Raw genomic sequence first — 15,790 nt, forward strand, 5'->3', positions numbered from 1 at the left:
CAGACCTAACATTAGTTAGATTCAGCAGACATGAAAACGTCACCCCAAACCTCTCAGGACCCACTTTCCATCATTTGTTTTCCCCAAATGGTTCCCGAAGTCTAAAGGCAGTGGTCAAAACATCAGTTTTGGATGACTTGATGAAGAAAGAGTTTGTTCTGTGCTGGCATCTAGGGCTGAAAATTAAATCTGTAATTTTGATGTTTGGGGGTTGGAATTAAGGGTTAAATTGGTAATCTCAGCTCTGTCACCAAAGGGAGGCATGGAATAAATGTCAGGCTCTTCTCTACAGGAAGTTGGGGGTGTGGTGGGTGTGGGTGGTAGTCATTATCAAACTCAGTCTATCGCATATCTCAGTGGCTGCGCAAAGTGATACTGGCAGAATGCTTGGACTAATTATGTAGCTAGGGAACAGCTTAGGGAAGACTAAAGTTAAGGAACAAAAACACAAAAATAAATTTAAAAACTATCCTAGTGCCAGGATAGAGATTGTCACTTGGCTATGCCTAAATACAACGTGTGGGCAGTTGGCAGTTACTCATGCAGAAGAGCCACTGTAGCCTGTAACTGGTAGCAAGGCAAAATCAAGGAAAATGGTTAAGAAATAAAATGGATTGACAGAGACTGAGAGATTGAGAGCAGGAGTTTATAAAACAGCACAATGTATTAAAGGGGTGTAGTGCTACTGGAGTGTACTGCAGCACCACTCTGGCACCTCTGACCAGGGCCCAGAAGAGGGGATTGCAGACAGTTCCAAACATGAGGGCCCAGGGGCAAGAGGGTCCCAGGCTCAGTGTTTTAAACAGAGCTCAAGTCCGCTACGATGAGCAGCCGGAGCTAAGGACCTGACAGACGGGCTTAAAAAAAATTGGAACTTCTGAATTGGAACATCAGGTCAATTTCATTCATTGCTGCTCCGCTGCTGGGGAGGTTGGAGGGGTATGTGGTGGTGGTGGTGGGCAGAGAGGGTTGGGGAGTGGGGAGGGGTGGTTGGGAGATGGAGAGGGGGTGGGTTGGGAGGGTGGTAAGAAGGGTTTGAGGGGGTGTTTGGGGAAGGGGAGTGGGGAGGAGGTTGGAGGGGGTGTAGGAATCATCATTTGGTTCTATAAATGTCAACTTCCCAATGAACCAAATCACAGGTAAACTAAATGTTTTCTGTAATTTTCTCAAAGTATTGACAGAATTTTTCTTAAAGATGGAAGAGTGCACAGAGAAGACTTGAAGTGGAAAACATTTAGAATCAGGTCATTCTTTTAAACTAAAAGAGGAGTAATCCCCAGAGTGCATGTAACTTGTTGATTATTTTTCAGACTACTGGGCAGTTTATTTACTAGTGAGCCACTGAGTCATTCTTTTGAATTTGCTCAGCTATTAAAACAAGAAGTAGGAATCTGCAAAAATTGCCAGCACTGTCCGCCTTTCACAATTTCAATTTACAATCGAGCGGTGCTAGAAAAGTTAAAGGATCCCAAACCAGATAAACCACACAAACAAAAATCATAACGAAGGATGCAAAAAAATGTAGTTTTAAAGTCCTTGTCGCTATTAATACAAAGTTTATTAATATAAATCAAACAAGCATCAGTGTTGAAAACAATTCCTGCTTCCACTGCCATCTCTTCTCAGGGTGTGTCATGCTTTGAGAAATCCCTTTGCACTTGTTCTGATGTCTCGGCACATTTTTGTGCAGCAGTAATGTGTTAATTGAGCAATATCCAAATAGGGGGAAAGCTACAACAATTAGAATGTATAACTATCCAAAATGAGCATCAAGAGTACAAATGCCAGCGATCGGGGACCTGAATACAGTTTAAGTTTTTAAAGCAATTAGGGAAATGTTAATTACCAAAAAATATATATAGATTGCGGTGCCAAGTATAAAACAATTTGTATGTATCCTGAAGGTGGCAGAAGGATGATTCAGCTGCTTGACCTAATGTTTAAACCAGTGTCCTTATATATTTAGCGCACACTTGCCCCCGCCAATTTTACATACTGGTCCAAAAGTTACATGCACTCTGGGTTTGGGCAGAAAAAGTTTTCGCAAGCATCCTGATTGGTGAAGAAGCTTTGCAGGGGCAGGGTAAGTCGAGCAGGGCACTCCCCACTTTTCAGTGTTTCAAATTCAGCAACTTCCTGGGCTACTTCAACCAGAAGCATTTTTTTTATTTAACAAATAACTTACTGGACTGTTTACTGACAGAATACTGGACTGTTTACTGACAGAAAGAATAGAGTTCAAAGGAACTGTTTCACTTTCCCTCCTAACACCACCATCAAAGCAATGAGCGATTAACAGGAAAAGCTTGTTGGGGTAAGGCTCTACAACAAGAAAAAGGATTTATCACTTCTCAGTCCTGTATTAAGGCAGGTAAACTACACTCACTGTATATGGGGAGTGGGGATCATCTTTCATTACTACGGCTCTCTTTGTATTTAAGTCTCCTCCCACCTTTTTGATCACACTATCAGGGTAACCTCCAGCTTTTTTCTTCCTCAGGTGTTTATCAAGTTCCTTGAATGTATCTATAATAGAATCACAGAATGGTTACAGCACAGAAGGAGGCCACTCAGTACACTGTCTTTGTGTCATTTCTTTGCAACAGCATCACAGCCAGTCCCACTCCTCGACCTTTTCCCTGTAGCCCTGTAAAATCTTTTCAGATAATTATCAAGTTCCCTTTTGAAAACCACAATCCACATGTTAGGCAATGCATTCCAAATCCAAACAACTTGCTGCATAAAGAAGTTTTCCCTCATGTCGCCTCTGGTTGAGGACTCTGGGTCTATACGATGGAGTTTAGGAGGATGAGAGGGGATCTGATTGAAACTTACAGAATACTGGAAGGCCTGGATAGAGTGAATGTGGGGAAGATGTTTTCATTAGTAGGAGAGACTAGGGCCCGAGGGCACAGCCTCTGAGAAAGGGAAGACCTTTTAGAACAGAGATGAGGAGAAACTTCTTCAGCCAGAGAGTGGTGAATCTATGGAATTCATTGCCACAGAAGGCTGTGGAGGCCAGGTCATTGAGTGTATTTAAGACCGATGTAGATAGGTTCTTGATTGGTAAGGGGATCAAAGGTTAGGGGGAGAAGGGAGGAGAATGGGGTTGAGAAACTTATCAGCCATGATTGAATGGCGGAGCAGACTCGATGGGCCGAATGGCCTAATTTCTGCTCCAATGTCTTATGGTTCTTTTGTTAATCACCTTAGGATTCTTGACCTTCTGCTGACAGGAACCGTTTTGCCCCAGTTACCCTATCTAGACCCCTCATAATTTTGAACCTATCTAACAAATCTCCTCTCAACCTTCTCTTCTCCGAGGAGAACAGCCCCAGCTTCACGAATCTATCCACATAACCGAAGTTTCTTGTTCTCCGAACCATTCTCATAAATCTTTTCTGCACCTTTCTAAAACCTTCACATTCTTCATATTGAGGCTGAACCAGTGTTTTATGAAGGTTCATAACCTACTTGCTTTTGTACTCTATGCCCCTATTAATAAAACCCAGGATTCAGTATATTTATTAACTACTTTTTCAATCTGCCCTGCCACTTTCAATGATTTATGTATGCACATATACACCTAGGTCCCTCTGCCCCTACATTCTCTTTAAAACTGTACCCTTTATTTTATGTCACCTCTCCTTATTCTTCTGACCAAAATGTATCACTTCACACTTTGCTATACTAAATTTCATCTGCCGCATATCTGCCCATTCCACCAGCCTGTCTGTATCTTCTTGAAGTCTATCACTGTCCTCCCCACAGTTCACAATACTTTCAAGTCTTGCATCATCTTCAAATTTTGAAATTGTGCCCTGTACACCCAGGTCTAGGTTTTAATGTAATTCAAGAAAAGCAGTGGCCCCCTCTATATACCATCCCCCAGTCAGAAATAAAGTTTTCTGCAATTCATGTTTTTAATAGTCTTGAATTAAACAACTAAACTGTTGCATAATGAAATTCTAGTTATGCTAAAGATTAATGATTCAAAATACCACATGGTTCAAAATATAATGCCTACCGGCACTAATATTTTTCACTTAAAGAGATAGTTTTACTGATGTTTGGGGACTCAAATGATTCATACATAGGAAAACAATGTGATGGTAGGTTTAGAAACGATATGGCCAACACATTTTCTTAGAGCTCTTGCGCTTCAAAATTTGGCACTACACCACTGCCCTATTAGATGAGACTGACAAGTAAAGCGAATAAAGAAGCAGATTGGAGTGGCATTTTTATGTGTGATCAGAGGAGGGTCGAAGGATTTACTACAGTTGAGAATTTAGGGAATTTACAAATAGTCAAAAGAAGAATATTCAAACTGCAGAGGTTTGTGGAGCCATTGTAACCTCCTGCAGAAAATGCATTATCATAAAATAGCCTGAAATATTTAGGGAACTTTGTCTTTTGCATTCTTAAGTGAGAAATAAAATAATTATTATTTTAAGGGTAGGCTTAGATTAAACAAGTAATAAATCAGTAATGCTGTGCAACAAACTAATCCATTGAAACATGGCAATCAGTTTCAAGCTAACGGTAACTGAGTACTGTGGAATTACTGAAACCTCAGCTATGTATTGCAGCATACATTCCCTCATATTTCTTGCAAAAATAGTTTCACTGCCATTCCACAACAAACCAAATCTCCCAAAATATTTGACCTTGCAAACCATAATTAAGTTGAACTTTAGAAAGACAAAATTCACTTAAGCTATTTTTAAAATACATACTCAGTTCCCTGCAGTGTTTTAATGCTAGGGGACTGACCTTTAAGTATAGATGTCTCATGGCCAATTTTTGACTCCTTTGGGTGTGGCAGAGTCAAAGTCCAACAGGCCACCTGCTAATTAAAATAATTACATTACTCCAATTACCCATCCCCAAAAGGAACTTCAGTTGAGGCTGAAAATGATTTTACATCCACAGGCTTAAAAAGAAAGCAAAATGTTTGCAAACAGGCATTTTTGCAAAAACTTTAATTACTGTTTTGGAAAGTCATAAGCTCATTTAAAGTAAGCAAGGTAATAAGGTAAGAATATCCTATGAATAAATATGTCAACAATTCTCTGATGACATAGACTGACTTGCATGCAATTAAAATTACAGTCTACAAGAGTGGTGTAAAGTAATCACCACACTGCCAGAATATCTGCCAGCCTGGTCTCAACCACTAATGTGATTATTGAAGGGTGCATTTACACTTTAAATCTAGTGTTGCTTCCCACCAACACGGCAATGATAATGTAAACACAAACACAATCTGATGTTAGGCCCAAAGTGATACAGGAACTGTGTTACGTGAAACTTCCCTGGAAAACAAGTTCTGCTTTTCAGTCAATTGAAGCTTTTACATTCAATTTGCACTCCAAGGGCTGCATTATCTCGCTCATCGTCAAGTCCCACAACCAGAGCTGAAAGCGGAAGCCAGTCCCGCTTTCAGGTGGCAGGACCCCGGGGTGGAATATTGCTGGCGGGAGTCAGTAAAAAGGCTGCCGCCGGGAATGCCATCCAATTCAGGAGCGGTGTCTAATCTCAAATTCTGCTGCTAGTGGTGACCACCGCTGAGGCTGCAGCTACAGGATGAGGGCTCTTCAATGGCAAGACGCCCTCGAAGAACAGGTAGGATTTCATGGGAATACCAGAACTAGGTAAGAAAGCCCAGCGATCGAGCAGAGGGAAGGACAATTGTGGTGCATTGGCAGAACTCTTGCTCAGGTGGGGCCTCCCGAGGTGGGGCCATAAAGTACCCATAAAGGAGGGCCACCCCCTACGAACCCAATGGGAGGCCGCCAGGGTTTACTTAGCAATCTCCCCATGTGGCAGCTGGCTCTACAAATGTGGGAAAATGCTCCCAGGTGTGGGAAGTGGCCCTTAATTTGACCATTAAGCAGTTCAACTGGCTGCCAGATTGGTGGCCACACCGCTAAGATTCGTGCCACTGGCAATATGCCCAATGTCAGAAAGATTATGGGCTCCCCTCCCCACCGCATGTTGCCAGCACTCCCAGCCTGATCCCAATGGGTGGGAAAATTCAGCCCCAAATTTAGTATCAGTGCGAAGTGTTTTCTCCTTTGCAGCAACATTAAAAGTGTGCAGCGATACAGCTCTGTAACAGAGATCCCCTCAACATGGTCAGAAGTTCAGAATTCCAAAGAAATAACTTCTACTACTTGTTACGGTGTGTCTTCTGGTATTTTCAATAATGATAATTGGAGGGATTTTTTTTTTAAATGGAAGTTCTGTGGTAGGACTTTTGTTTCTAAATGAAGTGAGCAGAAAGTTATTTGAGTGTCATAAGTGGAAAATCATATTAGAAGGCCCTACATAAAAAAATAGAATTAAATAGGAATAATCTTCCTTGCAATTCATGACCTTGTGTTTTAATTTTTTTTTAAAAAGTGCTCTGCTGTTACTAATCTCCTCCACATGTGCTTGGGTGGCAGCAACTTTACAATACCTTCCCAAATGGTCACTCGTCAAGTGTAGGCAGAGGCTGACAGGTTATTTATCAACCTCACACCTCGCCTCAAGTGTGGTGACCCTCACGTTAAACTTGCCACCAGTTGGTGTCTCTCATATGAGACAGCAGCCTATGGTCCTCTGGGACTATGCGACTTTCACTTTTCACTTTATTCCAGTCGGGGAAGGAGATAAAGGGAAGACAGCATTCAGGATACTGATCCTGTCCTCAACCTACATTTACAGACACCTACAATCCAACAAGGATCACTGTACTGCAATAAAAACAGAAAGTGCTGGAGAAACTCAACAGGTCTGGCAGCATCTGTGGAGAGAACAACAGGATTAATGCTTCAAGTCCAATATGATTCTGCTTCGGAATCGATCCAGAAAAGAGCCCCAGTTATTTTCCCCTTCGCAACTTGTGGTTGTTGGTAAACTCTGGAATTTAGAAAATTCTAATGACAGTAGGGTGAAGGTACTGTACTAAAATAGATGACCACCAATATGACTTCTGAGATTCTTTTGTGATTTTAATGGGGCAGTTAAAGAAAATGTTGAATATGCTATTTTTTGGGAAAGAGCTTTCTAAAACTTAAAATTCATCATAGGAATGAATAGCACCAAAAAAGACAATGTTGTCCATCTAGTTGGTCCCAGTGTCTAAGAAATATCATACCTCAAGATAGCTCTCACACCCCTCTTTTTTCTTTCCAGATGCTTATACAACTTTTTCTTGAATTTTCCTATAGAATCAATCCTCCTGCCTCTTTTAGCAGGCTGCTCCATACATACACTACCCACACATAAAATAGTTAAAGCTAAACTGTGTTTTCAACCTCTATCTTTTAAGTTTAATGCTTGTTGTTGAATCTGTGACTGTTAAACATATTAAACCCCAAATTTGCTCGCGTCTGCAAGAGTTATGCTTGACAATGCTGCCTCTGATCACTCAGTGTGATTTTCCTGGGGCAGCCAGTTAATGTCCAGAGAGTTGGGCTCACTTCCAATTAAGGATACCAAGGCAGACTCTCGAAGCAGGATGGCCAATTAGAGGCCTTGCAGCTTGAAAGCAGCAGCAGGATGCCATTGCAGTTAATTGAGGAAAGAGGTGCCCAAAATGGAGATGCACTCTCTCCAACATTTTCAAAGTTTAAATTAAAATTGGGTATTGCCACCAAGCCACCACAGTCGGGGGGAGGAGAGGAACCACTTTACAGGGCAACCTGTGGTTTCTGCTGTATTCGGGTAGGCAGGGAGGGCCTCTAAGCCTGTCTGGGAGTACTGCTCCCCCAATCTGCTTCCAGGCAACTAAACTGTTCCCCACCACCTCCAGAAACCTGAAACTGGAAAATCCCAATTGGCCTCCTTCGATTGGCCTTAAGTGGCCCATAATTGGTTTAATAGATTACTCACCACATACAGGCAGGCAGCCCTGCTGCCGGAAACCAGCACATTGGTTGTGCCGCTATTTTTAGCACCCACCCGCCTCAATTCCCGACCCTGGCAGAAGCTCAGAATCTAATGCAGAAATTGCTGTCACTTTCAAAGGGGTAATGACAGCTGTTTGATCACTAATATAGGTACCACAAAATCCAGGATTATATCACTGTAAATGATTTTCAATGTAGATCTGAGATTTGGGAATATACTAAATCTAAAATGTAGCATTTTAAATTTACTCTTCCAACAATCAAAGGTGAAAATTTATTTCATGTCTATACAAAAAAAAATTGGTTTGTAAGTAAACCGCAGGGAGAAAGAGGTGGAGATGCATCAGATTTTCATTTAAATGCCCTCAGAGACTTGGAAATATTGTCCTCACAAGATTTTGGCGATGGTTTGAGCTGAAAATTTATGCAATTTTATAGACGAAATGAGCATCCCAATTGCACATTACAGACTGTTATCAGAAACGTGCATCATCTGCTGTTATAAACAGCTTAATAATCAGCCTCAATGGAATATCTTCAAAGATTAACAACAATAAATTACACTCCCTTAGCACTGCCAGTAATGTACTATAGATAATTACCCATTTCCCACAAACATACATTAAGTGACAATCTGATACTAACATTCTCTTAACATCCTTCATTTGTTCACATAAACGCAGGTGGTCAAGGTCAGCAAATGCGTCTTCAAATGATTTCTCCTATCCACCACACCACCAACCCCTTACAATGCTCAATGCACCACAACTACATCGCTCACCCATCAACAATTAAAACTCATGCCTAACATTCAGATTCTCCACCTCACCTTCACACACTTAGCAATACTGTCAGCCTCACATCCACCTCTTACAGCTTCTACATACTTCCATATACCTCTTCAGCACATTACCCAAACACAGTGCAATATAAACTCACTGACGTTTTTTCCTCTCACTTTCTGGACAAAGTTGCACATAACTGCAGGAAACAGCAGAGAACCAATGGGGGACTGGTATGCATGCGTGTGCTAAGATCTTCGGAGGAGATGATGTTCCACATCATGGGGCCAGCTGTGAGAAAGGCCATTCTATCTGACATTGCTGAGAACATTCAAGGCAACGGTATATTCCTGTCTTATGCCTTTTCAAATCCAATTCACTCTCAACCTGCTATATGAAAATGAAGTGCAAGCTCTCTTGCTTTACACCCAACCTCCCCCTTTCCCGTTCTGCATTTTTGTTTTCGGTTATCCAAGATATGCTATCTGGCCAGCCATAACAGCCTCACCGTGAAATATGCCAGCAACAGCAGACCTCTGATGAAGAAGCACCATTACTTGATCTGACACTTGTAGCCACCAGCACAGATATGGCACCTCACATACCTTACAGGGTAGTATAGATTCTGGATCAGCATATATTGAGTGTCTGGGCACAAGTGGACTGCAGAAGGGCCAGGGGGAAAAGACAGTGCCAATTCACTCAAAGATGTGGCCGCAGACAAGTTCTACAGGCAGAGGACTCCTAAGAGAATTTTGGTGAGGCATTGTACAGGAAAACACTGATGGGTAAGTACACAGATGTACTTGTTGCATTAGCAGGCATGCCAGAGAGTCTGCTGTCATTGTCAAAGAGCTCAGAAGAGTCCAGCTCCAAATTGGCACAAGGACTCACACAGAACTTGGAGCTCATCCATTCCAGAGTTGAGGTGGTGACCAACTCCATGACAGCACTAAAAGACTCAACTGTGACACAGCATCTGGCAGCCGACATTTCAGCTTCCACTGCAAAGCAGGCAGAAGCCAGCCAACTTCTCAGTGCTGCAGTGGAAGCTCAGACTGAGGTGATGAGAGAGATGCTTGTTGATATGCAAATGCAGCTTGGTGCCATGCGAGCTCAGACCGCTACTGTCACAGCTGTAGATCTCAGTGCTCATAAGGGCATGCAGGCTCTCATAGCAGTGCAGAAATCTGTGCTCCACTAGACTACTAGGATTGTAGAGTGGCCACCTCAAGGGAATGGCAATTTCTCCATGGTGTACAAATCTGCTGTCCTCTCTCTGAATTACATCATTCATCTACTGCCACTGTCAGTGTCCCTGCTGTTACCTCTCAGCCAGCCAGCCCAGGCTGCTATCACCCTTACTGAGGTGGTGTAGTCCGTAACCAGGCCCTCATTGTCAAGAGCTGTTTGAAGGTGTCCTGCAAAGCAGGATCTGGTGATCCCATTAAATAGTGTTAGTGAGGGTGGGGAAGGTCTGGGAGGGGGAATCTCTTGTGCAGCTGAATACATGCAGCTGAGAGAATTAAAAGAAGTTGTTAACAGGAACTGAAGTCCAAAATGGCTGTTCTGCGCCAAATCAGTGTGAAACAATGTTTGACCACTCTGCATGCTTCTGTGCACCTATGGCACACCCATAGTGCTAGTATCCTTACAAGGCATGGGGTGACACAGGGGCTGCGCCAGAAGTGACCAGGAGTAATCCAGCTAAAATTTTGAAATTCCGGGCTTCCGTAGCGCCACACTAGCAATATTGCGGAGCTGAAATTTTCAGCCCATATATTTGCCAGAATGAGTCACTGAAATACTGACCATGAAAGAATTTTTGAAAAAGCTTAATTTATCCAATCAGTCAGGGAGTTGAGGTCATCCTGTTGCACTCAGCTGCTGTCCTGCCGAGATTAACAAAGATCACAGAACCTGGCAAATTCCTAATATGTGATGTTCAGTAGAAATGATTCAGTGCAGGAGAATTGTTTGTGTCAACATTTCCTACCTGCCCAAGATAGGCCAATTCATCTTGGACAGAGTTAAGTGTTACAGCCAAATTGAAAGCAAACAGGTCATCAGTGAGATATGAATCAGAATGACCAGTGACAATCAGACTCAGAACCCGCTGCTCGAGACCTATTGATATGGGTTTTGCTGTTTTCACAGAAGCCACTGCAAAGCTGCGTGGGTGCATTGTTAGCAGATGGCACAAGACTTTTTCATCTTCACATCTAAAGTGGATCTGTAGTGATTTGCAGATGATTCTGAAGAATCAGCATTCTATTCTTTTGTTCTACTTTACAGAGGTAGTCTTACTGTAAGTTCCTTTATCAAGATTTGGGGAGATTGAAAACAGCGTGAGAGGTGAGTCAGTCAGGAGATTGAAAACAGCGCGAGAGGAGAGACAGTTGGGAGATTGAAAATAGCGCGAGAGGAGAGGTGATTGGGAGATTGAAAACAGCACGAGAGGAGAGACAGTCAGGAGATTGAAAACAGAGCGAGAGGAAAGGTGATTGGGAGATCGAAAACAGCGCGAGAGGAGAGACAGTCGGAAGATTGAAAACAGCGCGAGAGGAGAGGTGATTGGGAGATTGAAAATAAAAGGAGGGGAAGCTGAAGAGGAGCAGCCAGCGTGTGAGCAGCCTAGTGAAGGAGTGGAGCTTTGAGGCTTTGGCTTGAGAGGCTGAAGACTAGCTTGGTCCCAGTGAGGTAAGGCCGAGTAAGTTCCTTTAATTAAATTAGGAGTAGGTAATGGAGGCAGCAGTTAGGGCAGTCGAGTGCTCCGAATGCAGCATGTGAGAAGTCTGGGACAGCACAATTGTCCCTGATGACTACACCTGCAAAAGATGCATCCAGCTACAGCTCCTGACAAACCGAGTTAGGGAACTGGAGCTGAAGCTGGATGAACTTCGGATCATACGGGAGGCAGAGGCAGTAATAGACAGGAGTTTCAGGGAGACAGTCACCCCTAAAAGTCAGGAGGCAGGCAGCTGGGTGACTGTCAGGAGAGGGAAGGGGAATAGACAGAAAGAGCAGAGCACACCTGTGGCCATTCCCATCAACAATAGGTATACCATTTTGGATACTGTTGGTGGGGACGACCTACCAGGGACAAGTTGTAGTGGTCGCGTCTCTGGCACCGAGACTGGACCCTCAGCTCAGAAAGGAAGGAGGGAAAAGAGAGCAGTAGTGATAGGGGATTCGATAGTTAGGGGGACAGATAAGAGGTTCTGTGGGAGAGATTAAGAATCCCGGATGGTCTGTTGCCTCCCTGGTGCCAGGGTCCGCGATATCTCGGATTGAGTTCTCAGTATTCTCAGGAGGGAGGGTGAGCAGCCAGATGTCGTGGTCCATGTAGGGACCAATGACATGAATTGGAAGGAGGAGGAGGTCCTGCAAAGAGAGTTTAGGGAGTTAGGTGCAAAGTTGAAGGACAGGACCTCCAGGGTTGCGATCTCAGGAGTGCTACCCGTGCCACGTGCTAGTGAGGCTAGAAATAGGAAGATAATGCAGCTAAATACGTGGCTAAGGAGATGGTGCAGGAGGGAGGGCTTCATGTTTCTAGACAATTGGACTCTGTTCCAAGGAAGGTGGGACCTGTTCCGACAGGACGGTTTGCACCTGAACTGGAGGGGGACTAACATCCTTGCAGGTAGATTTGCTAGTGCTGCTCCGGGGGGGTTTAAACTAGATTTGCAGGGGGAGGGGAAGCAGAGTGTTAGAGCAGATAGTGAGGTGGAGGAGGATAAAGGTCAAGCGAGGAATGCAAGTATAGACAGAAATCAAAGGTTTGTACATGATAGAAATGTTCTCAGGTGCATCTATTTCAATGCAAGGAGTATTATCGGAAAGGCAGATGAGCTTAGGGCGTGGATTGGCACGTGGGATTATGACATTATTGCTATTAGTGAGACTTGGTTGCAGGAGGGGCAGGACTGGCAGCTCAATGTTCCGGGGTTCCGTTATTTCAGACGTGATAGAGGGGGAGGGATGAAAGTGGGAGGAGTGGCGTTACTAGTCAGGGAAAATATCATAGCTGTGCATAGACAGGACAGCCCAGAGGGCTCGTCTACAGAGGCCATATGGGTGGAGCTGAAGAACGGGAAGGTGTGACCACACTAATAGGGTTGTATTATAGACCGCCCAATTTCATAGAGAATTGGAGGAGCAAATCCGTAGAGAGATGGCAGACCGATGTAAGAAACAGAAAGTTGTAATAGTAGGAGATTTTAACTTTCCACATATTGACTGGGACTCCCATACTGTAAAAGGGCTGGATGGCTTGGAGTTTGTCAAATGTGTTCAGGAAAGTTTTCTAAATCAATATATAGAGGTACCAACAAGAGAGGATGCAATATTTGATCTCCTATTAGGGAACCAGACAGGTCAGGTGACAGAAGTATGTGTAGGCGAACATTTTGGGTCCAGTGACCACAATGTCATTAGTTTTAAGTTAATTATGGATTAGGATAGGTCTGGTCCTTGAGTTGAGATTCTAAATTGAAGAAAGGCCAATTTTGTGGAAATGAGAAAGGATCTAGGAAGAGTGGATTGGGATAAGTTGTTTTCTGGCAAGGATGTGTTCAGTAAGTGGAAGATATTCAAAGGTGAAATTTTGAGAGTGCAGAGTTTGCATGTGCCTGTCAGGATTAAAGGCAAAGTTAACAGGCATAGGGAACCTTGGTTTTCAAGGGATATTGGCAATCTGGTTAAGAAGAAGAGAGGTTTATAGCAGGTATAGGCAACAAGGAGCAAATGAGGTACTTGTAGATGATAGAAAATGTAAGAAAATACTAAAGAAAGAAATCAGGAAGGCAAAAAGAAGACATGAGGTTGCTTTGGCAGATAATGTGAAGGTAAACCCGAAGGGTTTCTACAAGTATATTAAGAGTAAAAGGATAGTAAGGGACACAATTGGTCCCCTTGAAGATCAGAGTTGTGGTCTATGTGTGGAGCCTCATGATATGGGGGAGATCTTAAACAGTTTTTTTGCATCAGTATTTACGCAAGAAACTGGCATAGTGCATAAGGAAGGAAGGGAAACAAGTAGTGTCATTGGAACATATAGAGATTAAAGAGGAGGAGGTGCTTGCTGCCTTACAGCGAATAAAGGTAGATAAATCCCCCAGGCCTGACATGATATTCCCTCGGACCTTGAGGGAGACTAGTATAGAAATTGCAGGGGCCCTGGCAGAAATATTTAAAATGTCCTTTGCCACGGGTGAGGTGTCGGAGGATTGGAGGGTAGCTTGTGTTGATCCGTTGTTTAAAAAAGGCTCCAAAAGTAAACCAGGTAATTACAGGCCAGTGAGCCTGACGTCAGTAGTAGGTAAATTATTGGAAGGTGTTCTGAGAGATTGGATATACAATTATTTGGACAGCCAAGGGCTGATTAAGGATAGTCAGCATGGCTTTGTGCATGGTAGGTCGTGTTTAATGAACCTTGTAGTTTTTCGAGGAGGTTACCAAGAAAGTAGATGAAGGAAAGGCTGTGGATGTTGTCTACATGGACTTTAGTAAGGCCTTTGATAAGGTCCCACATGGGAGGTTAGTTCAGAAGGTTCAGACACTTGGTATCCATGGAGAGGTTGTAAACTGGATTCGAAATTGGCTGTGTGGAAGAAGACAGAGAGTGGATGATTGCTTCTCAGACTGGAGGCCTGTGACTAGTGGTGTGCCTCAGGGATCTGTTCTGGGACTATTGTTGTTTGTTGTCTATATCAATGATCTGGATGATAATGTGGTAAATTGGATCAGCAAGTTTGCTAATGACACTAAGATTGGAGGCGTTGTGGACAGCGAGGAAGGCTTTCAAAGCTTGAAGAGGGATCTGGACCAACTGGAAAAATGGACCAGAAAATGGCAGATGGAATTTAATGCAGAAAAGTGTGAGGTGTTGCACTTTGGAAGGACAAACCAAGGTAGGACATACACAGTAAATGGTAGGGCACTGAGGAGTGCGGAGGAGCAAAGGGATCTGGGAATTCAGATACATAATTCCCTAAAAGTGGTGTCACAGATAGACAAGGTTGTAAAGAAAGCTTTTGGCATACTGGCCTTCATAAATCAAAGTATTGAGTATAGGAGTTGGGATGCTATGGTGAGGTTGTATAAGACATTGGTGAGGCCAACTTTGGAGTATTGTATGCAGTTCTGGTCACCTAACTACAGGAAGGATATCAGTAAGATTGAAAGGGTGCAGAGAAGATTTACTAGGATGTTGCCAGGTCTTCAGGAGTTGAGTTACAGGGAAAGATTAAACAGGTTAGGACTTTATTCCTTGGAGCTTAGAAGATTGAGGGGAGATTTGATAGAAGTTTACAAAATTATGAGGGGTATAAACAGAGTAAATGCAAGTAGGCTCTTTCCACTTAGATTAGGAGAGATAAACACGAGAAGACATGGCTTTAGGGTGAAAGGGGAAAGGTTTAGGGGGAATATTAGGGGGAACTTCTTCACTCAGAGAGTGGTGGGATTGTGGAACGAGCTGCCATCTGACGTGGTAAATGCAGGCTCACTCTTAAGTTTTAAGAATAAATTGGATAGATACATGGATGGGAGAGATCTGGAGGGTTATGGACTAGGTGCAGGTCAGTGGGACTAGCGGAGTAATATTTCGGCACAGACTAAAAGGGCCGAATAGCCTGTTTTTCTGTGCTGTAATGTTCTATGGTTCTAAGAAGTTAATTTTAATACGTTGAGGACAGCATTTTACCGTAGCCATCAGGGCGCTGACATCCAGACCAAATGGGCATCCCAAGCCCACATATGCCGGGAGGCAGACTGGCACAGTAATATTCCTGGAGGTGGCCTCCTGATTAGCCACCTCCGAACTCGAATTCCTCATGGGCTGTAGATGCTGCTGGTCTGTTCAGAGGAAGAACGTGAGGGCATCAAAAATGGAGGCGCCCTTGGGAGGGTCAGTATAATTTTAAAATATTGGATGACCAAGGGAAGCTGGCAGCCTCCGCATGTGGCGGGCTGGAGAGGGGGGGCGGGGGGGTGGGGTGGGTGAGGAGTGCTGCTCTACCACCAGTAAAATGCGAATAGGCCCTCTAAATCATAGAATCGTTATAGCAAAGAAGTAGGTTATTCAACTCCTTGTGTCTGTACTGG

The 15,790-nt window shown here is 43.5% G+C and overlaps 1 protein-coding gene across 20 annotated transcripts in view; it reads right to left on the reverse strand.

Moving 5' to 3' along the window:
* The window catches only part of napepld (N-acyl phosphatidylethanolamine phospholipase D), a 57,843-nt gene that overhangs the window by 19,861 nt on the left and 22,192 nt on the right, over positions 1–15,790 (reverse strand). For 12 of the 20 annotated variants that reach the window (XM_041202917.1, XM_041202922.1, XM_041202919.1 and 9 more), the window contains 2 exons: positions 4,777–4,852; positions 2,453–2,526 (listed from right to left, as the gene is read on the reverse strand). The exons of 4 other annotated variants lie outside the window; for them this stretch is intronic. In XM_041202917.1, the coding sequence (XP_041058851.1) occupies positions 2,453–2,526; positions 4,777–4,852 (150 nt within the window). Of the gene's footprint in view, positions 1–2,452; positions 2,527–4,776; positions 4,853–15,790 lie in introns of those variants that run through there. 4 more of the 20 variants (XR_005944850.1, XM_041202924.1, XM_041202918.1 and 1 more) reach the window with 3 other exon arrangements.

The sequence above is a fragment of the Carcharodon carcharias genome, chromosome 13 (assembly GCF_017639515.1).
Source record: "Carcharodon carcharias isolate sCarCar2 chromosome 13, sCarCar2.pri, whole genome shotgun sequence".
Classification (NCBI taxonomy): domain Eukaryota; kingdom Metazoa; phylum Chordata; class Chondrichthyes; order Lamniformes; family Lamnidae; genus Carcharodon; species Carcharodon carcharias.